Below are 24,007 nucleotides of genomic sequence, written 5' to 3'. Positions count from 1 at the left end.
TACAAGACTGTTATAGGTGGTGGTAGGAGGGTTCATAGGGCAAGTCTTCCAGCAGGGACCGTCTTAAGAGTTAGTAGCCATTGGGTAGGGAGAAGGGTGCAGAAGGAGCGTAAGGTCTGACAAGAATATTGCGGAGATTGGGAGGGCAACGGAAAGCTATTCTAGATGTGGTAGGCAAAATTTCAGACAGAACGGATTTCATTTCAGGGCCTATGCACCCCCGTACCACCACCTATAACAGTCCTGTAACTGGCAAAACATACTATCAAAAGGAGAGCCACCTGTGAGACGACAAACGTCATATATCAGATGTTATGTAAACACTGTTTGGCCTTCTACATTGGAATGACTACCACCAAACTATCAATTAGAATAAATGGGCATAGGCAGAGGATGTATACTGGCAACTCACAATATCCTGTTGCAGAGCATGCTCTTCAACATGACAGTCGTGACCTCGGTGCCTGTTTCACCACATGTGCCATAAAGATTCTTCCCCTAGATATCAGATCCTCAGAACTCCGCTGGTGGGCACTAGTACTACAACATGTCCTTGGTTCTCACCACCCGCATGGCCTTTATTTACGTTACTTTCTTCCGTCTCAGCATTTCTTCATTGTAACTACTCTTTGCTTCACTCCGTTTTAGTTTTCTACATCTTTCATTGTATTTTCCGCCTATTTTTCAGTGCTCCCCTCCCACTTCCGTTATGTACAATGCACTTCTTTTTTTAACTCTTACTAACTCATGCATGATGTTTACGCAGTAATCTCTATGCAGTCCCAAAAAATCAGTCTTCCCTCCTCATCCCATACAATAAGTCTCTACTGACGCACAGTTCTGGGTGACTTTCCCAAAATCTACCCCTTTTCCTAGACCTCTCCACTCCTTTTCCTTCACTCCTCTTCCTTCCCCTTCAACCCTTCTGTCTCAAGAAAGGAGCCATTGGCTCTGAAAGCTTGCCAATTACAACTGTCTTTTATTGTCTGCTCAGTTGGTGGTTGGTGAGCAAATTTTTTATCTATCCAATTAAACAATTTTGTCAATAATGGATTGCTTTTGTTGTTAAATTGCATATATAGGTATTGTATGTATATAAGAGATAAAAACTTACTGTTTTATAGGCTCTCTTGTTGCTTTTGCAGAGTTTTTACTGTCTGATTTCTTACTAGGGTAAAAAGAATCAACAGAGGAATCAGCAAAAAGAGCATGTTTCACTGTTGCTGCTGGTTTAGAAGAAGCGTCCTGCAACAAATGAGAAAACATAACTGAGTGACAAAATACATTAACAACATTATAACCTAAATGTAGTAGCAATGGACACACATCATAAAAAGTCTTGCATCCGAGGGTTCCGGAACCTGTACAGAAAATTGGAAGAGAGATCAAGATAAACATCATTTCCACTCTTTTTATTGCTCATGAAAACAACACATTGCATGTTGTACCACCATACAGCGAGACCTTCAGAGGTGGTGGTCCAGATTGCTGTACACTCCGGTACCTCTAATACCCAGTAGCACATCCTCTTACATTGATGCACGCCTGTATTCGTTGTGGCATACTATCCACAAGTTCAACAAGGCACTGTTGGTCCATATTGTCCCACTCCTCAACGGCGATTTGGCGTAGATCCCTCAGAGTGGTTGGAGTGTCACGTCGTTCATAAACAGCCCTTTTCAATTTATTCCAGCCATGTTTGATAGGGTTCACGTCTGGAGAACATACTGGCCATTCTAGTCGAGCAATATTGTTATCCTGAAGGAAGTCATTCACAAGATGTGCATGATGGAGACGCGAATTGTCGTCCATGAAGATGAATGCCTCGACAATATACTGTCAATATGGTTGCACTATCAGTCAGAGGATGGCGTTCACACATCATACAGCCGTTACGACACCTTCCATGACCACCAGCGGCGTATGTTGGCCCACATCAGCCACCCCAAAACAGCAGGGAACCACCACCTTGCTGCACTCGCTGGACAGTGTGTCTAAGGCATTCAGCCTGACCAGATTGCCTCCAAACACGTCTGGTTGAGGGTATATGTGACACTCATCGGTGAAGAGAACGTGATGCCAATCATTAGCGGTCCATTCGGCATGTTGTTGGGCCCATCTGTACCGCGCTGCATTGTGTCGTTGCAAAAATGGACCTCGCCACTACTGCAGGAAAGTGCAATGTTTTTCATTTCATCTTTACTTCAAGTTTAACTTAGATTTCCAAATTCTTTGAAACCAGTGCCTCTCAATTGCTACACTGACACGGGTGGTAAATGGACATGCTGTCATACATTATTTACCATCAAGAGTCTACTTCGTGGACAATGAATTCTGGTTTCAAGTAAATGAATGCAATGGAATAGAAATGGAAATACCTAATACGAAAGGACCAGAAAAATTCCCACTTTGTGATAAATGAGAATACAGATGACCCCCACGAACCATGGACCTTGCTATTGGTGAAGAGACTTGCTTGCCTCAGCAATACAAAGGTGCAACCACAACAAAAGGTTGTCTGCTGAGAGGCTAAATAAACATGTGGTTCCTTATGAGGGGCAGCAGCCTTTTCAGTAGTTGCATGGGCAACAGTCTGGATGATTAACTGATCTGGACTTTTAACATCAACCAAAATGCTCTTGTGCTGGTACTGCGAACAGCTGAAAGCAAGGGAAAACAACAGCTGTAATTTTTCCGAAGGGTATGCAGCTTTACTGTATGGTTAAATAATGACTGCATCCTCTTGGGTAAAATATTCCGGAAACAAAATAGTCCCCCTCTCCAATCTCCCGGCAGGAACTACTCGGGAGGGTGTCATCATTACGAATAAAAAATCTACAGATCAGCTACACCATGGATTGTAGAGTGGAATGTTAGTTAGATCCCATAATCAGGCAGGTAGGTTAGAAAATTTAAAAAGGAAAGTGCATACCTAAAATTAAACATAGTGGGAATCAGTGCAGTTCAGCGGCGAAAGAAAATGACTTTTGGAAAACTGGATACAGGGTTATAAATACAAAATCAAATAGGGGCAATGCAGCAGTAGGTTTTATAATAAATAAGAAAATAGGAATGTGGGTAAGCTTCTATGAACAGCGTGGTGAACACACAGTTGTAGCCAAAATAGACTCAAAGCCAATACTCACCACAGTAGCACAAGTTTATACACCAACTAGTTCTGTAGATGAAGAGATTGAAGATATGTATGATAAAATGAAAGAAAATGTTCAGGTAGTTAAGTGAGACGAAAATTTAATTGTGATGGGGGAATGGAATTCGACAGTAGAAAAAGGAAGAGAAGATAAAATTGTAGTTGAATATGGACTGGAGAAAAGGAATGGAACAGGAAGCCAACTGGTACAATTTTGCACAGAGCATTGCCAACACTTAGTTTAAGAATCATGAAATAAGGTTGTACATATGGAAGAGACCTGGAGACACCTGCAGGTTTCAGAGTGATTATGTAATGGTAAGACAGAGGCTTTGGAACCAGATTTTAAATTGTAAGACATTTCCAGGAGCAGAAGTGGAATGACCACAATTTATTTCTTACAAACTGTAGATTAAAACTAAAGAAATTGCAAAAAGGTGGGGAATTAAGGAGATAGGACTTGGATAAGCTGAAAGAACCAGAGGTGGCTGAATGTTTCAGAGGGAGCATTAGGCAAAACTGACAAGAACAGGGGAAAGGGACACAGCAGAAGATGAATGGGTAGATTTGAGAGATGAAATAGTGAAGGCAGCAGATAATCAAATAGGTGAAAAGACAACATGTAGTAGAAATTCTTGGGTAACACAGTAGGTATCAAACTTAATTAATGGAATGAGAAAGCATAAAAATGTATTTAATGAAGCAAATGAAATGGAATACAAGCATCTAAAAAAATAATTGACAGTAAGTGCAAAATGACTAGCAAGACAAGTGTAAGGATTCATAAGCATATATCACTAAGGGAATGATAGATACCACCTAAAAGAAAATTAAAGTTGCCTTTGGAGGAAAGAGACGCCCCTGTATGAATAGCAAGAACGCATATAGGAAACCATTCCTAAGCAATCAAGGGGAAGCTGAAAGGAAGAAAGAATATATACAGGGCCTATACAATGGAGATGTACTTAAGAGTAATATTATAGAAATGGAGGACAAAGTAGGTGAAATTGAGATGAGGGATACGATATTGCGAGAAAGAATTTGACAGAGCACTGAAAGACCCAGTCCAACTACTTACAGCCTTGGGAGAGCCAGCCATGACAAAACTATTCCAGTTGGTATAAACAATGTACATGACAGGTGAAATACCTCACACTTCAAGAACAACATAGTTCCAATTCCAAAGAAAGCAGGATTTAACAGAGCAGTGAAAGACCTAAGTCAAATTATATACAGCCTTGGGAGAGCCAATTGACAAAACTATTCCATTTGGTGTACAAGATGTGTGACACTGGTTAAATTCCCTCAGACTTCAGGAGAGCATAATAATTCAAAGTCCAAGGAAAACAGGTGCTGACACGTGTGAATATTATTGAACTATCAGTTTAATAAGCCATGGTTGCAAAATACTAACATGAATTCTTTACAGATGAAGACTGGAAAAACTGGTAGAAGTCGATCTTGGGTACGGTCAGTCTGGATACTGGAGAGTAGGAATTAATGTCCATGGATAAGAAAGACATTGTAAGTATTTCAGAAACAGCAAAGTTGAACGGAATGGTCAGAGTCTTTAAAGGAGGATATAAGATGAACATAACAAAAACATAACAAGAATAACAGAATGTAGTCGAACTAAATCAGGTAATGTTGAGGGAATCAGAATAGGAAATGAGATGCTAAAATTAGTAGATTACGTCTGCTATTTGCGAAATGTAGATTGCCAATGGCAAGTAAAGCATTTCCGAAGAAGAGAAATTTGTTAACATCCAAGTGTCAGGGAATCTTTTATGAAAGTATTGGTATGCAGTGTAGCCATGTATGGAAATGAAACATGGACAATAAACATTTTAGCCAATATGAGAACAGAAGCTTTTGAACTGTGGTGCTGCAGAAGAATGTTGAAGATTAGATGGGTAGTTGCATAACTAATGAGGAAAAACTTAATATAATTAGGGAGAAAAGAAATTTGTGATACAACCTGACTAGAAGAAGGGACTGGTTGATACAACACATTCTGAGACATCAAGGGATCAACAATTTAATACTGACGGAAAAGATGAGGGGACAAAAATCATAGAGGGAGACTAAGAGGTAAGAGGTGACTGCAGTAAGCAGATTCCGAAGGATGTAGAATGTAGTAGTTATACAGAGATGAGAGGCTTGCATGGGATAGTAATTGCCTAACAGATGCTACTTCATAGCAAATTATACCCAGTTGAGCCAGTTTTCATTTACTGATACTTAAATCCTGCTGGAATTTCCCAAGTCCCTCAAATGCGCAATGGACATGAATGGATGCAGGTGATCACACAGGATGCTTACGTACGTGTCACCTGTTGGAGTCGTATCTAGACGTATCAGGGGTCCCACACCAATCCAACTGCACAGTCCCTACACCATTACAGAGCATCCACCAGTTTGAACAGTCCCCTGCTGAGATGCAGTGCCCACAGATTCATGAGGTTGTCTCCATACCCATACACGTCCATCTGCTCGATGCAATTTGAAATGAGACTCGTCCAACCAGGCAACATGTTTCCAGTTTGAACAGTCCACTGCTGAGATGCAGTGCCCACAGATTCATGAGGTTGTCTCCATACCCATACACGTCCATCTGCTCGATGCAATTTGAAATGAGACTCGTCCAACCAGGCAACATGTTTCCAGTTTGAACAGTCCCCTGCTGAGATGCAGTGCCCACAGATTCATGAGGTTGTCTCCATACCCATACACGTCCATCTGCTCGATGCAATTTGAAATGAGACTCGTCCAACCAGGCAACATGTTTCCAGTCATCAACAGTCCAATGTCGGTGTTGACGGGTCCAGGCGAGGCATAGAGTTTTGTGATCAAGGGTACACGACTGGGCCTTCGGCTCCGAAGGCCCATATCGATGATGTTTCATCAAAAGGTTTGCACGTTGGCACTTGTTGATGGCCCAGCATTGAAATCTGGAGCAATTTGCAGAATGGTTGCACTTCTGTCACAATGAATGATTCTCTTCAGTCGTTGTTTCTGTTCACGCAAGATCTGTTTCCGGCCAAAGCGAAGTTGGAGATTTGATGTTTTACCGGATTCTGATATTCACGGTACACTCGTGAAATGGTCATACGGGAAAATCCCCACCTTATCACTACCTTGGAGATGCTATGTCCCATTACTACTGTGCAGACTGCAACACCATGTTCAAACTCACTTAAATCTTGATAACCTGCCGTTGTGGCAGCAGTAAACAATATAACAAATGCACGTGACACTTGTAGTCTGATATAGGCGTTGCCGACCACAGCACTGTATTCCGCATGTTTACTTATCTCTGTATTTGAATACGCATGCCTATATCAGTTTCTTTGGTGCTTCAGTGTATTTCATATTCTATGTCCTGGACCTTGCCATTGGTGGGGAGGCTTGCGTGCCTCAGTGATACAGATAGCCGTACCGTAGATGCAATCACAATGGAGGGGTATCTGTTGAGAGGCCAGACAAACGTGTGGTTCCTGAAGAGGGGCAGCAGCCTTTTCAGTAGTTGCAGGGTTAACAGTCTGGATGAATGACTGATCTGGCCTTGTAACACTAACCAAAACGGCCTTGCTGTGCTGGTACTGCGAACGGCTGAAAGCAAGGGGAAATTACGGCCGTAATTTTTCCCGAGGGCATGCAGCTTTACTGTATGGTTAAATGATGATGGCGTCCTCTTGGGTAAAATATTCCAGAGGTAAAATAGTCCCCCATTCGGATCTCCGGGCTGGGACTACTCGAGAGGATGTCGTTATCATGAGAAAGAAAACTGGCATTCTACGGATCGGAGCGTGGAATGTCAGATCCCTTAATTGGGCAGGTAGGTTAGAAAATTTAAAAAGGGAAATGGATAGGTTAGAGTTAGATGTAGTGGGAATTAGTGAAGTTCGGTGGCAGGAGGAACAAGACTTCTGGTCAGGTGACTACAGGGTTATAAACACAAAATCAAATAGGGGTAATGCAGGAGTAGGTTTAATAATGAATAGGAAAATAGGAATGCAGGTAAGTTACTACAAACAGCATAGTGAATGCATTATTGTGGCCAAGATAGATATGAAGCCCACGCCTACCACGGTAGTACAAGTTTATATGCCAACTAGCTCTGCAGATGACGAAGAAATTGAAGAACTGTATGATGAAATAAAAGAAATTATTCAGATAGTGAAGGGAGATGAAAATTTAATAGTCATGGGTGACTGGAATTCGTCAGTAGGAAAAGGGAGAGAAAGAAACGTAGTAGGTGAATATAGATTGGCGGTAAGAAACGAAAGAGGTAGCCCCCTGGTAGAATTTTGCAGAGCACAACCTAATCATAGCTAACACTTGGTTCAAGAATCATAAAAGAAGATTGTATACATGGAAGAAGCCTGGAGATACAGACAGGTTTCAGATAGATTATTTAATGGTAAGACAGACATTTAGGAACCAGGTTTTAAATTTTAAGACATTTCCAGCGGCAGATGTGGACTCTGACCACAATCTATTGGTTATGAACTGTAGATTAAAACTGAAGAAACTGCAAAAAGGTGGGAATTTAAGGAGATGGGACCTGGGTAAACTGACTAAACCAGAGGTTGTACAGAGTTTCAGGGAGAGCATAAGGGAACAACTGACAAGAATGGGGGAAAGAGAAACAGTAGAAAAAGAATGGGTAGCTTTGAGGGATGAAGTGGTGAAGGCAGCAGAGGATCAAATAGGTAAAAAGACGAGGGCTAGTAGAAATCCTTGGGTAACAGAAGAAATATTGAATTTAATTGATGAAAGGAGAAAATATAAAAATGTAGTAAATGAAGCAGGCAAAAAGGAATACAAACGTCTCAAAAATGAGATCGACAGGAAGCACAAAATGGCTAAGCAGGGATGGCTACAGGACAAATGTAAGGATGTAGAGGCTTATCTCTCGAGGGGTAAGATAGATACTGTCTACAGGAAAATTAAAGAGACCTTTGGAGATAAGAGAACCACTTGTATGAACATCAAGAGCTCAGATGGAAACCCAGTTCTAAGAAAAGAAGGGAAAGCAGAAAGGTGGAAGGTGGAAGGAGTATATAGAGGGTCTATTCAAGGGCGATGTTCTTGAGGACAATATTATGGAAGTGGAAGAGAACGTAGATGAAGATGAAATGGGAGATATGATACTGCATGAAGCGTTTGACAGAGCACTGAAAGACCTGAGTCGCAACAAAGCTCCGGGAGTAGACAACATTCCATCAGAACTACTGACAGCCTTGGGAGAACCAGTCCTAACAAAACTCTACCATCTGGTGAGCAAGATGTATGAGGCAGGTGAAATACCCTCAGACTTCAAGAAGAATATAATAATTCCAATCCCAAAGAAAGCAGGTGTTGACAGATGTGAAAATTACCGAACTATCAGTTTAATAAGTCACGGCTGCAAAATACTAACACGAATTCTTTACAGACGAATGGAAAAACTAGTAGAAGCCGACCTCGGGGAAGATCAGATTGGATTCCGTAGAAATATTGGAACACGTGAGGCAATACTGACCCTACGACTTATCTTAGAAGCTAGATTAAGGAAAGGCAAACCTATGTTTCTAGCATTTGTAGACTTAGAAAAAGCTTTTGACAATGTTGACTGGAATACTCTCTCTCAAATTCTGAAGGTGGTAGGGGTAAAATAAGGGAGCGAAAGGCTATTTACAATTTGTAAAGAAACCAGATGGCAGTTATAAGAGTCAAGGGGCATGAAAAGGAAGCAGTGGTTGGGAAGGGAGTGAGATAGGATTGTAGCCTCTCCCCGATGTTCAATCTGTACATTGAGCAAGCAGTAAAGGAAACAAAAGAAAAATTCGGAGTAGGTATTAAAATCCATGCAGAAGAAATAAAAACTTTGAGGTTCGCCGATGACATTGTAATTCTGTCATAGACAGCAAAGGACTTGGAAGAGCAGTTGAACGGAATGGATAGTGTCTTGAAAGGAGGATATAAGATGAACATCAACAAAAGCAAAACAAGGATAATGGAATGTAGTCAAATTAAGTCGGGTGATGCTGAGGGAATTTGATTAGGAAATGAGACACTTAAAGTAGTAAACGAGTTCTGCTATTTGGTGAGCAAAATAACTGGTGATGGTCGAAGTAGAGAAGATATAAAATGTAGACTAGCAATGGCAAGGAAAGCGTTTCTGAAGAAGAGAAATTTGTTAACATCAAGTATAGGTTTAACTGTCAGGAAATCGTTTCTGAAAGTATTTGTATAGAGTGTAGCCATGTATGGAAGTGAAACATGAACGATAAATAGTTTGGACAAGAAGAGAATAGAAGCTTTCGAAATGTGGTGCTACAGAAGAATGCTGAAGATTAGATGGGTAGATCACATATCTAATGAGGAGGTGTTGAATAGGATTTGGGAGAAGAGAAGTTTGTGGCACAACTTGACTAGAAGAAGGTATCGGTTGGTAGGGCATATTGTGAGGCATCAAGGAACCACTAATTTAGTGGTGAACAGCTAAGAAAATGAACTCCCTGGTAAAACTATTTCATTTGCATATGATAATGCAAGTACAATGGAGGTACATATAAAATGAACTGCTGCTTTTTTAAAGAAAGCTCAAACACACCTAAGAATTCGATCCTTTTCTTGCCACCGGCTTCATTTTGCTGCACAAAAAGTGTGAGAACCCTACAATACTTGGATGCTGAAGAATTCATAATGGGCATTTTTCTATTTTCTCCAAAAGAGTTCAAAAAGACAGTCTACTCTGTCAAAATCTATATGGCGGTAAAGCTCTGCTCCAATAAACAGAAAGAATAACTGAACAGTGTTAACTACGAAAATTTTTCAAAAATATAAACAAATCTCACTTATCTAGCGTGCACCCTACCCTAAATGATCCAGCAACGAGGCTATATCTTATTTTCTTGCATGATACTCTTTTGTTATTTACCAAAGCAAATGTATTCCTTCAGAAAGAAGAGCCAATAATTCACAGTCTTCATAGGACACTAAATAACTTGTTTACAGATTTAATTGTGAGATTTATCAAACAACACATTAAAAAGTTTAACCATTTATCTTCAGGAAGAGCATGTTGCCAAAATAATTTTCCAAAGCATCAGATTCAGGTTGCGAAGAGTGCAACAAGATTATCACTCAAGAGAAAATTAATTCTCAGTCACCCGTCAAAATCCAAGGCAGTGGATGAGAAAAATATTTTTGTAGAATACATTGAACATAACCTAACCTAAATTACAAAGATATTAAATTAAATTAACTGAACCTCTAACAGTATTTATTAAAGAAAAAATTCAGAACTTCTTATCTCATGATGTATGTTGATTTTGTTAACAAGTAACGTGTATTGATTTTACAGTATTTGTAAATTACAGAAATTTTTCTAAAGTGCCTTTATATTTACTAAACTGATTTTTAGTTAACCTGATTTTTCATTTGCAGCTGTTTTAATTGCTACAAACTCATCTTTATTTAGAGCCAGAAAGAGTCTGAAATATAGCGTTTAAAGGTCTAGAACAACAAATTTTTTAAATTTTGCAATTAAATCACTCCAGGTAAACGCCGGGATGGTTTCTTTGAAAGAGCATGGCCAATTTCCTTAAGCATCCTCGACACAACCCATCTCTAAATGACCTCAATGTCGATCGGATGTTAAACTCCCCCCCCCCCCCCCTCTTCCACTAAAATTTTCTAAAGGAGGGCCTGTGAACCCACATCCATATTTGCCATGTGATTACTGACAGCCACTTCTCAGTTATGTGAAATGTGAACTATTGTGTCACCTGTGGGACCTAATTTGGCAAAAAAATAATTTTAAGTTATTTCATATTAATTTCTTGAAGGTGGCTGAGCAAAAGCATAATGATGATGATGATGAGTCCCATACTTCTTTACAGAGCGTAGGGGAGCGACGCGGGAGAACCGCGCCGCCTTACTAGGCAAGGTCCTAGTGGAGGTGGTTTGCCATTGCCTTCCTCCGACCGTAATGGGAATGAATGACGATGATGAGGATGACTACATTAATATTATTCAACACTTAAAATGTAACCTGAGTTGTACGCTTTCCTTTAAGAACTGTCCAAGCCAAAAGCACCTAAATGCATAACTGTTATGTATGTTAGAATGTAGTCACCAATGTCAATGTTCATCTAGGTTTAAAGGGGTTCTAAAACCATTATGACCAGTTAGCCACAATACAAAACATAAGAACTCAAAAATAACTGTTACTATGAAAACAGAAAAATAATTTAGTTCATAGCAGACAACTTTACAAGAAACATGCTAAATTTTAGTTATCATGAGTTATACAAGACAATGGATGTAAATTCTAAACTTAGTTCACTTCTAAGTAAAATTCTAACTCTAACAGCTGATTTCCAATAAACACTAAAGAATGGCGCCAATGATATCAAAGACACTGGAGTAGCTTGCAGCAGGGCACAGTTGTGCACTGTTGATCAGACCACAGAAACTTTTTCTTTACTGACTGGAGTTTTGTCAATAAAAAAGCTTTCATCTTATGTCAAAAAGAAATCATTTTAAGAACAAAATCAAAACAATATGATGAACAGTCAGAAGAATAACCGGGAAGTCCGTCAAGGAACAAAATGTTCTAACATTCAAAAATGATCACCAAGGGGCCACAACAATCACAAAACATGCCTTTTTAATAATCACTTCCTAAACACAAGAGAGGAAGTCTGTACTGTCAACTCATGATGAAAAAGGTACTGTAATATATGTGAAAATCACCATCACAAGCATCCAATAAGTTTACTGTAACTTCTTCCAGGATCATCAGAGAAATAATGAACTCTACAAAAATCAAACATTCTTGTGTGGCTAAAAGAGATTTCAAGCAAAATAAAGCATGTTGCTACAATACTGGAATTCTGCTCAGCCACATTTGTAATCCAACATTTTCACAAAGTACATGAAATGTATTCATAGCTGTGAATATGGACATTCATCAGCTGCATAACGGAATGACGACAATGAAAATTTGTGCAGGACCTGGACTCGAACCCTAATTTCCCGCTTTTGCGAGTGGTCGCCTTACTATAAGGCTATCTGAGCATGACTCGTGGCCAGACCCAAACTTCCAAATATCATAAACCATGTATCTACAACCATCTATCACCCATTATGTATATTCCCGTACAGGCGAGACATTTGAATGTTGACGATATATGGAGGTTTGAGCCTGACCATGAATTGTGCTCGCGCAGGCTAATGGTAAGGTGGCCATTCGAGGTAAGTAGGAAATCCGGCTTCAAGTTCCAGTCCGGGCCAAATTTTTGCTCTTGTTATTTCATTATGCAGCTGATGAGTGTCCATTTCACAACTGCAAATACATTTCATGATTTTCATAATGCCTGTAGTTGTCGCAGTGCGGAACATTGCAATTTAATTTGGAATAACACAGGCACTGCAATATTGTACTTTCACAAATTATCCTTCCAGACATGTGTCACTGTTGGAACTATTTAAGAAAGGTGTTGCGGCAGATATTAATACATACTGATTTGATTCACTATTACCTTACTTTTCAAATGTTTTGGAATCAGTAATAAACTGACAAATGCTCAAGCTTATCTACAAATATGAGGTTCTGCATCAGTCACACTTTGGATTCCAGAAGAACATCTCCACTGTATGTGCCACATACCACCTCACTGATCACCTATTAAAGTAAGCAGTGTCTCCATTATGTCTTTTGAGTGCTAGTCCCAGAAGTTACAAGAGGAATCTGTGATGTTTGAAAGGCAGGAGGTGAGGTATTGGAGGAAGTAAAGCTGTGTTGGTAGGGCACTTGCCCACCAAAGGCAAAGCTCTCTGATTGGAGTCCCAGTCTTGCACACTGTTTTAATCTGTCAGGAAATTTTATCCATTAAAATATCTTAACGACATATATTCACCTACCAGGATTTTTGTGATATGTTTTAATGTATTCAACTGTGCAAATAACATCTTTCTGAAGAAATATAAAGCTTATGGCTACCAAAGAACAAAGATTTTATTTTATGCATTAGATACGGTTGAATGAAGCAACTGTACAAGCAATGCAGTCAGTCACTTTTTTTAGTTATTCCTTGCACAATGCATTTCAGGAAATTATTTCCACTTTCCAGAGTGCTTTTTGTGAACTCGATTTTAATCTCTCCTAAATGCGTGTCCAGTACCATAATCACTGTGTCATCTCACTTAAATTCATCGGAGGACAAAATGTGGAAGTGAGAGGTAGAATTTTTTAAAGAGGTTGTCAACTTTATATTGTGACTATTTTAATTTACATCATTTCCTAACACCTTCAAGTCAAGATCACAATTCATTATTATTATTATTATTATTATTATTTCTTTTCTTTCTCAGACGTTATGTCTGCTTAAAAATGGAAAGTGACGCGGATCTTGATCAAGCGTGGCTTCCTTTTAACTGTACAGTATATGTTACACTGCATTTAGGAACTTTCGGGTAATTGAACAAGTATCAATAATTACAGATTTCTGCAGTTGTATATATAAGTTTGGATGTAGCTGTATTGCGTTGATGTACTGGTGGATATTGTGTGGTATGACTCCTGTAGTTGATAGTATAATCGGTATAATGTCAACTTTATCCTGATGCCACATGTCCTTGACTTCCTCAGCCAGTTGGATGTATTTTTCAATTTTTTCTCCTGTTTTCTACTGTACATTTGCTGTATTGGGTATGGATATTTCGATTAGTTGTGTTGATTTCTTCTTTTTATTGGTGAGTATTACGTCAGGTTTGTTATGTGGTGTTGTTTTATCTGTTATAATGGTTCTGTTCCAGTATAATTTGTATTCATCATTCTCCAGTACATTTTGTGGTGCATACTTGTATGTGGGAACGTGCTGCTTTATTAGTTTATGTTGTACGGCAAGTTGTTGATGTATAATTTTTGCTACATTGTCATGTCTTCTGGGGTATTCTGTATTTCCTAGTATTGTACATCCGCTTGTGATGTGATCTACAGTTTCTATTTGTTGTTTGCAAAGTCTGCATTTATCTGTTGTGGTATTGGTATCTTTAATAATTGAAGAAATGTATGATGAAATAAAAGAAATTATTCAGAAAATGAAGGGAGACGAAAATTTAATAGTCATGGGTGACTGGAATTCGAGTGTAGGAAAAGGGAGAGAAGGAAACGTAGTAGGTGAATATGGATTGGGGCTAAGAAATGAAAGAGGAAGCCGCCTGGTAGAATTTTGCACAGAGCACAACTTAATCATAACTAACACTTGGTTTAAGAATCATGATAGAAGGTTGTATACATGGAAGAACCCTGGAGATACTAAAAGGTATCAGATAGATTATATAATGGTAAGACAGAGATTTAGGAACCAGGTTTTAAATTGTAAGACATTTCCAGGGGCAGATGTGGACTCTGACCACAATCTATTGGTTATGACCTGTAGATTAAAACTGAAGAAACTGCAAAAAGGTGGGAATTTAAGGAGATGGGACCTGGATAAACTGAAAGAACCAGAGGTTGTAGAGAGTTTCAGGGAGAGCATAAGGGAACAATTGACAGGAATGGGGGAAAGAAATACAGTAGAAGAAGAATGGGTAGCTTTGAGGGATGAAGTAGTCAAGGCAGCAGAGGATCAAGTAGGTAAAAAGACGAGGGCCTGTAGAAATCCTTGGGTAACAGAAGAAATATTGAATTTAATTGATGAAAGGAGAAAATATAAAAATGCAGTAAATGAAGCAGGCAAAAAGGAATACAAACGTCTCAAAAATGAGATCGACAGGAAGTGCAAAATGGTTAAGCAGGGATGGCTAGAGGACAAATGTAAGGATGTAGAGGCTTATCTCACTAGGGGTAAGATAGATACTGCCTACAGGAAAATTAAAGAGACCTTTGGAGAGAAGAGAACCACTTGTATGAATATCAAGAGCTCAGAGGGAAACCCAGTTCTAAGCAAAGAAGGGAAAGCAGATAGGTGGAAGGAGTATATAGAGGGTCTATACAAGGGCGATGTACTTGAGGACAATATTATGGAAATGGAAGAAGATGTAGATGAAGATGAAATTGGAGATACGATACTGCGTGAAGAGTTTGACAGAGCACTGAAAGACCTGAGTCGAAACAAGGCCCCCGGAGTAGACAACATTCCATTGGAACTACTGACGGCCTTGGGAGAGCCAGTCCTGACAAAACTCTACCATCTGGTGAGCAAGATGTATGAAACAGGCGAAATACCCTCAGACTTCAAGAAGAATATAATAATTCGAATCCCAAAGAAAGCAGGTGTTGACAAATGTGAAAATTACCGAACAATCAGTTTAATAAGCCACAGCTGCAAAATACTAACACGCATTCTTTACAGACGAATGGAAAAACTAGTAGAAGCCGACCTCGGGGAAGATCAGTTTGGATTCCGTAGAAATACTGGAACACGTGAGGCAATACTGACCTTACGTCTTATCTTAGAAGAAAGATTAAGGAAAGGCAAACCTACGTTTCTAGCATTTGTAGACTTAGAGAAAGCTTTTGACAACGTTGACTGGAATACTCTCTTTCAAATTCTAAAGGTGGCAGGGGTAAAATACAGGGAGCGAAAGGCTATTTACAATTTGTACAGAAACCAGATGGCAGTTATAAGAGTCGAGGGATATGAAAGGGAAGCAGTGGTTGCGAAGGGAGTAAGACAGGGTTGTAGCCTCTCCCCGATGTTATTCAATCTGTATATTGAGCAAGCAGTAAAGGAAACAAAAGAAAAATTCGGAGTAGGTATTAAAATCCATGCAGAAGAAATAAAAACTTTGAGGTTCGCCGATGACATTGTAATTCTGTCAGAGACAGCAAAGGACTTGGAAGAGCAGTTGAATGGAATGGATGGTGTCTTGAAGGGAGGATATAAGATGAACATCAACAAAAGCAAAACGAGGATAATGGAATGTAGTCGAATTAAGTCGGGTGATGTTGAGGGTATTAGATTAGGAAATGAGACACTTAAAGTAGTAAAGGAGTTTTGCTATTTGGGGAGTAAAATAACTGATGATGGTCGAAGTAGAGAGGATATAAAATTTAGACTGGCAATGGCAAGGAAAGCGTTTCTGAAGAAGAGAAATTTGTTAACATCGAGTATAGATTTAAGTGTCAGGAAGTCTTTTCTGAAAGTATTTGTATGGAGTGTAGCCATGTATGGAAGTGAAACATGGACGATAAATAGTTTGGACAAGAAGAGAATAGAAGCTTTCGAAGTGTGGTGCTACAGAAGAATGCTGAGGATTAGATGGGTAGATCACATAACTAATGAGGAGGTACTGAATAGGATTGGGGAGAAGAGGAGTTTGTGGCACAACTTGACCAGAAGAAGGGATCGGTTGGTAGGACATGTTCTGAGGCATCAAGGGATGACCAATTTAGTATTGGAGGGCAGCGTGGAGGGTAAAAATCGTAGAGGGAGACCAAGAGATGAATACACTAAGCAGATTCAGAAGGATGTAGGTTGCAGTAGGTACTGGGAGATGAAGAAGCTTGCACAGGATAGAGTAGCATGGAGAGCTGCATCAAACCAGTCTCAGGACTGAAGACCACAACAACAACAATAATATGCTTGCTGTAATATCTGGTGTTTATTGTTTGATCCTGTATTGCAATCATGAATCCTTCCGTCTCACTGTATATATTGCCTTTTCTTAGCCATGTGTTGGATGCATCTTGATCGATGTGTGGCTGTGTTACATCTACATCTACATCTACATCTACATTTATACTCCGCAAGCCACCCAACGGTGTGTGGTGGAGGCACTTTACGTGCCACTGTCATTACCTCCCTTTTCTGTTCCAGTCGCGTATGGTTCGCGGGAAGAACGACTGCCGGAAAGCCTCCGTGCGCGCTCTAATCTCTCTAATTTTACATTCGTGATCTCCTCGGGAGGTATAAGTAGGGGGAAGCAATATATTCGATACCTCATCCAGAAACGCACCCTCTCGAAACCTGGCGAGCAAGCTACACCGCAATGCAGAGCGCCTATCTTGCAGAGTCTGCCACTTGAGTTTGCTAAACATCTCCGTAACGCTATCACGCTTACCAAATAACCCTGTGACGAAACGCGCCGCTCTTCTTTGGATCTTCTCTATCTCCTCCGTGAACCCGATCTGGTACGGATCCCACACTGTCGAGCAATACGCAAGTATAGGTCGAACGAGTGTTTTGTAAGCCACCTCCTTTGTTGATGGACTACATTTTCTAAGGACTCTCCCAATGAATCTCAACCTGGTACCCGCCTTACCAACAATTAATTTTATATGATCATTCCACTTCAAATCGTTCCGCACGCATACTCCCAGATATTTTACAGAAGTAACTGCTACCAGTGTTTGTTCCGCTATCATATAATCATACAATAAAGGATCCTTCTTTCTATGTATTCGCAATACATTACATTTGTCTATGTTAAGGGTCAGTTGCCACTCCCTGCACCAAGTGCCTATCCGCTGCAGATCTTCCTGCATTTCGCTACAATTTTCTAATGCTGCAACTTCTCTGTATACTACAGCATCATCCGTTAGATGATACGGGTGCTTGCCATGTAGTGTTTTCTTTTTCCAGTTTACTTTCTTTGTATCTGCTGATGTTATGTGATCTAAAGGGTTGTAGAAGTGGTTATGAAATTGCAATGGTGTAGCCGATGTATTTATATGAGTGATTGCTTTGTGTATGTTGCTAGTTTCTGCTCGTTCTACAAAGAATTTTCTTAAATTGTCAGCCTGTCCACAATGTAGGTTTTTTTATGTCGATAAATCCCCTTCCTCCTTCCTTTCTGCTTAATGTGAATATTTCTGTTGCTGAATGTATGTGATGTATTCTATATCTGTGGCATTGTGATCGTGTAAGTGTATTGAGTGCTTCTAGGTCTGTGTTACTCCATTTCACTACTCCAAATGAGTAGGTCAATATTGGTATAGCATAGGTATTTATAGCTTTTGTCTTGTTTATTGCTGTCAATTCTGTTTTCAGTATTTTTATTAGTCTTTGTCTATATTTTTCTTTTAGTTCTTCTTTAATATTTGTATTATCTATTCCTATTTTTTGTTTGTATCCTAGATATTTATAGACATCTGTTTTTTCCATCGCTTCTATGCAGTCGCTGTGGTTATCCAATATGTAATCTTCTTGTTTAGTGTGTTTTCCCTCGACTATGCTATTTTTCTTACATTTGTCTGTTCCAAAAGGCATATTTATATCATTGCTGAATACTTCTGTTATCTTTAGTAATTGGTTGAGTTGTAGATTTGTTGCTGCCAGTAGTTTTACATAATTCATGCATAGCAAATGTGTGATTTTGTGTGGGTATGTTCCAGTAATATTGTATCCATAATTTGTATTATTTAGCATGTTGGATAGTGGGTTCAGAGCAAGGCAGAACCAGAAAGGACTTAATGAGTCTCCTTGGTATATTCCACGCTTAATCTGTATTGGCTGTGATGTGATATTATTTGAATTTGTTTGGATATTAAGTGTGGTTTTCCAATTTTTCATTACTATGTTTAGGAACTGTATCAATTTAGGATCTACTTTGTATATTTCCAATATTTGTAGTAACCATGAGTGGGGTACACTATCAAAAGCTTCTTGGTAATCAATGTATGCGTAGTGTAGCGACCTTTGTTTAGTTTTCGCTTGATATGTCACCTCTGCATCTATTATCAGTTGCTCTTTACATCCTCGTGCTCTTTTGCAACAGCCTTTTTGTTCTTCATTTATAATTTTGTTCTGTGTTGTATGTGTCATTAATTTCTGTGTAATGACTGAAGTTAATATTTTGTGTATTGTTGGTAGGCATGTTATGGGGCGATATTTAGCTGGGTTTGCTGTGTCTGCTTGATCTTTAAGTTTCAGATAAGTTATTCCTTGTGTAAGTGTATCAGGGAATGTGTATGGGTCTGCAATATAACTGTTAAATAATTTAGTTAGATGCGAATCTGTTGAGGTGAACTTCTTTAGCCAGAAATTTGCTATTTTATCTTTTCCAGGGGCTTTCCAATTGTGAGTAGAATTAATAGCTTGGGTGACTTCATGTTGCAAAATTATCACTTCAGGCATTTGTGGTATCATCTTGTATGTGTCTGTTTCTGCTTGTATCCACCGTGCATGCCTGTTATGTTGTACCGGGTTTGACCATATGTTGCTCCAGAAGTGTTCCATGTCTGTTATGTTTGGTGGATTGTCTATTTTAATGTGTGTGTTATCTATTGTCTGGTAAAATTTCTTTTGGTTTGTGTTGAATGTTTGGTTTTGTTTCCTTCTATTTTCACTTTTTTTGTATCTTCTAAGTCGTTTGGCCAATGCTTGTAATTTCTGCTTCTTTTCATCTAATTGCTCTATCGCTTCTTGTTGTGAGATTTTACCTAACCTTTTTCGTTTTTTTCCTGACATTTCATTTCTTATAAATTGTGTTAGCTGTCCGATGTCTTTTCTCAGTTTTTCTATTCTGATCTGTAGCCTGTGTTGCCATGCTGGTTTTGTGGGTTTGCTCCTATATAAACCAGTAGTTGTAACTCTTCCATAGTTTTGTTTTCAATTCTTTTGTTGTGTATGATTGTGTTGATAGTTTTTATTGTTGTTTCGACTTGTGGGTTATTTGGCGGTCTATGCAAGAATGGTCTAATGTCTGTATTTGTGTCTTTGTATTCTATATATGTCAGCTGAAATTTTTCTTCTATATCTACCATGTGTGTCACTTCGTGCTCTATTTGTACTTGTTCTGGTAAATGTCTTACGATTTCGTTTTCCTCTGATTGTTTAATTGATGCGTGTTGTTCTTTGTTTGTTTGCTCTAGGATGTTTTGAGTCCATTACGGTATTTTTTTCTTTTTCTTCTTCTTCTTCTTCTTCTTCTGATTGCACATTATTTTGTTCCAGTATTTGTTGTACTTGTTGTTTGATGTTTTCTAATTCTGACTGGGGTATCCTGTTATTTTTTTATTATTACACGGATCTGATCAGCTAGTCGTTGTTCTGTTAAAAATTTTAATTCTGGGTATCTGGTAATAAATGTTGTGTATACTTTATTATTATTATTATTACTGATTACTATTTTGGCTAAGGTTGTTAGCTAGCTTCAGATCACTTTTTTTCCCCTGTGCACATCACCAACTGATGGGAAACATCACAAATTTTCTGTGAGATATATAGGTAAGTCTCATTGTTCAACTCAACAAAGCATTAATGTAATATCACCAGAGACAGAGAGATCATTGCACCCACTGTATGATATTATTATATCAGATAATCCCCACATGTGCAGAGTGAGATTACAATTAAAACATTACATTTCTCTATAAATGGAGCACCAGAAAACAATACATACTTTTTGACTCAGTTATATGACGTTCTTGTATCTAGTGTGCAATTATTATATTACACAGACTACACTTGTGTAGTGGTAACATCACTGCTTATAGAATTAGTTACACCCAACACACAGCATTGGTAAACAACAAGAAAAATGCTTGTATCATAGCAGCCAGTGTTATTACATGAAAATAAGAATCAATAACTTCCTGTAATGTTTGAATGACCTGAAAAATGTCAGTGGACACAATGAAACCAATTTTGGAAAATTTTTTAAGAAATTTGCTTATCTTCCTATTAACACCAAAGCAAATGGCTGATGCATTTCATGAAAAACTGTGCAAAATTCAGAGATTCTTGAAATATCTCATCAAGTAAAAGATAGGGCAATACTTCATTTACCATAATATAAATTTGTTTTAAAACTATTGGCAGCACATGTTTCCACTAAGTTGATAGAACTATGCTCTATTTCACTTCATATGTGTAGATGAAACTGTTTAAGGTGAACAAGACATTTGAACATATTATTTTATAAATTTCTGAACATGAAAGCCACAACATACTAATTTGGCAAACAAGGAATAAAAACTGAATCCAACCTCATCTTCCTCACTGCTGCTCCGAACAATATCATCATCTTCACCTTCAGCTTCATCTCTATCTGAACAATCATCTTCCGGCGACTCCAACGTAATGGTGGTTGTCGCAACTTTTACAGGTGTAATAGTTGTGCATCCTATCTGTACACTCTTTCCTGCTTCTTCTACTGTAAAGGGTAGATTGTGTCAAGTTTTATTCCTCCTTTCATACTACTCAAAAGGCAGAAGAAACTAAGAGAATTATTTATTAATACACAAAATGCAACAGCACTAATTACAGTAGTAGCAATAGTGATAACTGAATCTACATAGTACAGAATAATAATTACATTATTTTAAATCTATTCATTAAAAATTAGAAGAAAACAATATATTAATCAGTAACTACTTTGACACTGGAATACAAATCTGCAAAGAACGAAACAAGGTTACAGCAGAATCTGAGTGTTAACTTTTATAGAAATTAAGTTCTCTCCGAAAAAAAGATTTATCTGAACAGAAGTGTAAAAATCTATTTACACATTAGTCATGGAAATTTTACATTATTGGTTCTATAGAAATGTTGCTGTAGAAGCAGGTTTACTTTATTTTTTTATTTGACCTACACTTTAAAAAATGCATCTCCTTGATCAACACTTAAAATGCATCTCCAAAGTCACTCATCAAACCATTTCTACAAGCATTTGTTGGGCAGCTGAGCACATAATTCTGTATGCATGATTTTTTTCATTTGAGGAAACCAGTTTCCCTTGTCAATTCTTATTTGAGGAGAAGAAAATGTTGCAGAGAATAGGATCAGAGATACACGGACGGAGGACTTTCAAGGACACCTAAGTAGTCAAAAACATATATTTGTAAGATTTACTCATGAAGATTTGTAAGATGTACTACTGTTTAGTTGGGACGCTCTATACAGGCTTTGGACACATTAACTACTTTGTACACTACTTTTCGAGCAAGTACCTGTCAAGTTAAAACAAATGGCTAATGAATTATTGTTTACTGTTCATTGGGGCAGTTAGATGACATCCAACATTTCCCACACACACTCTCGTGTTGGTGTGAAATACTGTCTCATTATATTCAATAACTGAAGACCTGAGAGTTGAATGCATTTTTTGTATTGAGTAACTACAGCCACTAAGTGGTCTGTTATTTGTGTTGATTGTTGGGAAGCATCACAAAATGAAAGTTAAGACAAAGATGCTTGTAAAATGAAACACAGATATGATGAGAGTCTCACTATGTTAGCAGGCTTGGTACTCATCATTTCTTTTGAGTGTGAAGCTGATGAAGATTTGGTGACAGAAACCAAAGCTGGATCTCTTCGTGTGAGGCAGATGTAGGGTATCTTATTTATGAAACTTCTACTTATACTCCACAGAGCATTTAGCGAGTTCATTTGAAGACCACAAGAGATCACAACCAAGAAACCAAATTACAAAGAAAAAGGCTCCTTGTACTGTCCTGTAAAAAATCAAAAGCAAGAAACAACAAATTCTTGAAACACAGGCAGGAGTGCATTCTTATTTTACTTAAGGTATCTCAGTTCATACAGTATGATCTGTTGAGACTTTCATGAGTGAAATGTGCATTTAATTCATTTCAACAGCTACTTTTTATTAAATAATTTCTATTACTATGTACGTTGTACTAAGTAATGTGAAGGCAGGAAGAAGATAAATATTCAGAGAAAAATTGCTTCGAGTATGAGCTGAACTTTGAGAAACAGCACTAAACCAAATGTACTTATAATCATACTACATGGTTAGTCAAATAAGCAACAATTGGACCTTGAGGATACTCCCCATTTTGTACACTGGACTTGCTTAGGCAACACAGTTTTGCTAACTGCAAAGTGAAAATGCTAAATTTATAGTATTAAGTACTACATGACTTGAGGTAGGCCTTCAGAGTGAATTATTTCGTACTACATTTCAACACACACACACACACACACACACACACACACACACACACACACACACACATTACAGAAAAAACAGTGGGTGCCCCTACTAACGTCTTTTCGCCCTGGAAATTGTGTAACAGAATGTTAAAATGTTGGCTGGATAATTAAAGGGACCAAACTGTTAGATCATCAGTCCCTTCTTCCTTGAACAGGCAGGTCTACATGACTGTACATCAGAGATGGTCTACTGCAAAAAAAACCAGGGGAAGAAAAACCACAAGGTCTACCAAAGGTCAATGAAGGCTAGATAAGGAAGAATATGAAGAAAATGGGACACGGAAAGGAAGTCAGGCAGGAGAGTGCAATGAGGGGACATATATCCCCCGAACCCTTCCACTCATCAGAGGTACCCCACTCAGAAATTGCCAATGAAAGACAAGCAACATGGACAAGCAAGAGAAGCACAGATAGACAAAAGACACCACTACAGCCGCAGCTGCTGCCAATCCACCAGTAAGATTATAACGTTAAGTCGCCCTCTCTTTAAGGCAGTGGTAAAAGACCCCTTCATGAATAAAATGTCAAACTAAGTCAACCACTGAGGCATCGTCTCTTAACGTCAGGGGTAGCTACTCAGAGAGAGTAAGAGTCCGCCGCAGTGTAGCTAGGTCGGGACAGTCCAGCAAAATATGGACCACTGTCAAATGCCAACCATGATGACAGTGGGGTGGGTCCTAGCAATGGAGGAGATTACCATTAGTCAGCCACAAATGGCCAATGTGGAGCAGGCAAAGGACAGTACAGTGCTTGTGAAAGGCTTGCATGGAGGACCTTAACAGATTCAGTCTCCTTTATCACCCTTAGTTTGTATGGTGAAGTCAGAGTGAGCTATTCCATATGTCAGATCCCTAAACCTTGACAGCATAATACTGAATAGAGAAATGTTTCCAGAATACTGAGCTCAAGAGTCACCTTACCAATAGCCAGTTTGGCCCCATTACCAGCAAGTTCA

The 24,007-nt window shown here is 38.7% G+C and overlaps 1 protein-coding gene across 1 annotated transcript in view; it reads right to left on the bottom strand.

Annotated features, from left to right (window-relative positions):
- Positions 1-24,007, bottom strand: part of LOC126204306 (histone-lysine N-methyltransferase 2D-like) — a 338,750-nt gene that overhangs the window by 38,864 nt on the left and 275,879 nt on the right. The window contains exons 19-20 of the mRNA XM_049938692.1: positions 21,084-21,250; positions 1,115-1,245 (exon numbers count right to left, since the gene is read on the bottom strand). Coding sequence (XP_049794649.1) covers positions 1,115-1,245; positions 21,084-21,250 — 298 coding nt within the window. The remainder of the gene's footprint in view (positions 1-1,114; positions 1,246-21,083; positions 21,251-24,007) is intronic.

Source organism: Schistocerca nitens, chromosome 9 (genome assembly GCF_023898315.1).
Source record: "Schistocerca nitens isolate TAMUIC-IGC-003100 chromosome 9, iqSchNite1.1, whole genome shotgun sequence".
Taxonomy (NCBI): Eukaryota; Metazoa; Arthropoda; class Insecta; order Orthoptera; family Acrididae; genus Schistocerca; species Schistocerca nitens.
Note: the sequence above shows the minus strand (reverse complement) of the source record. Positions and strands in the feature narration are given on the sequence as shown.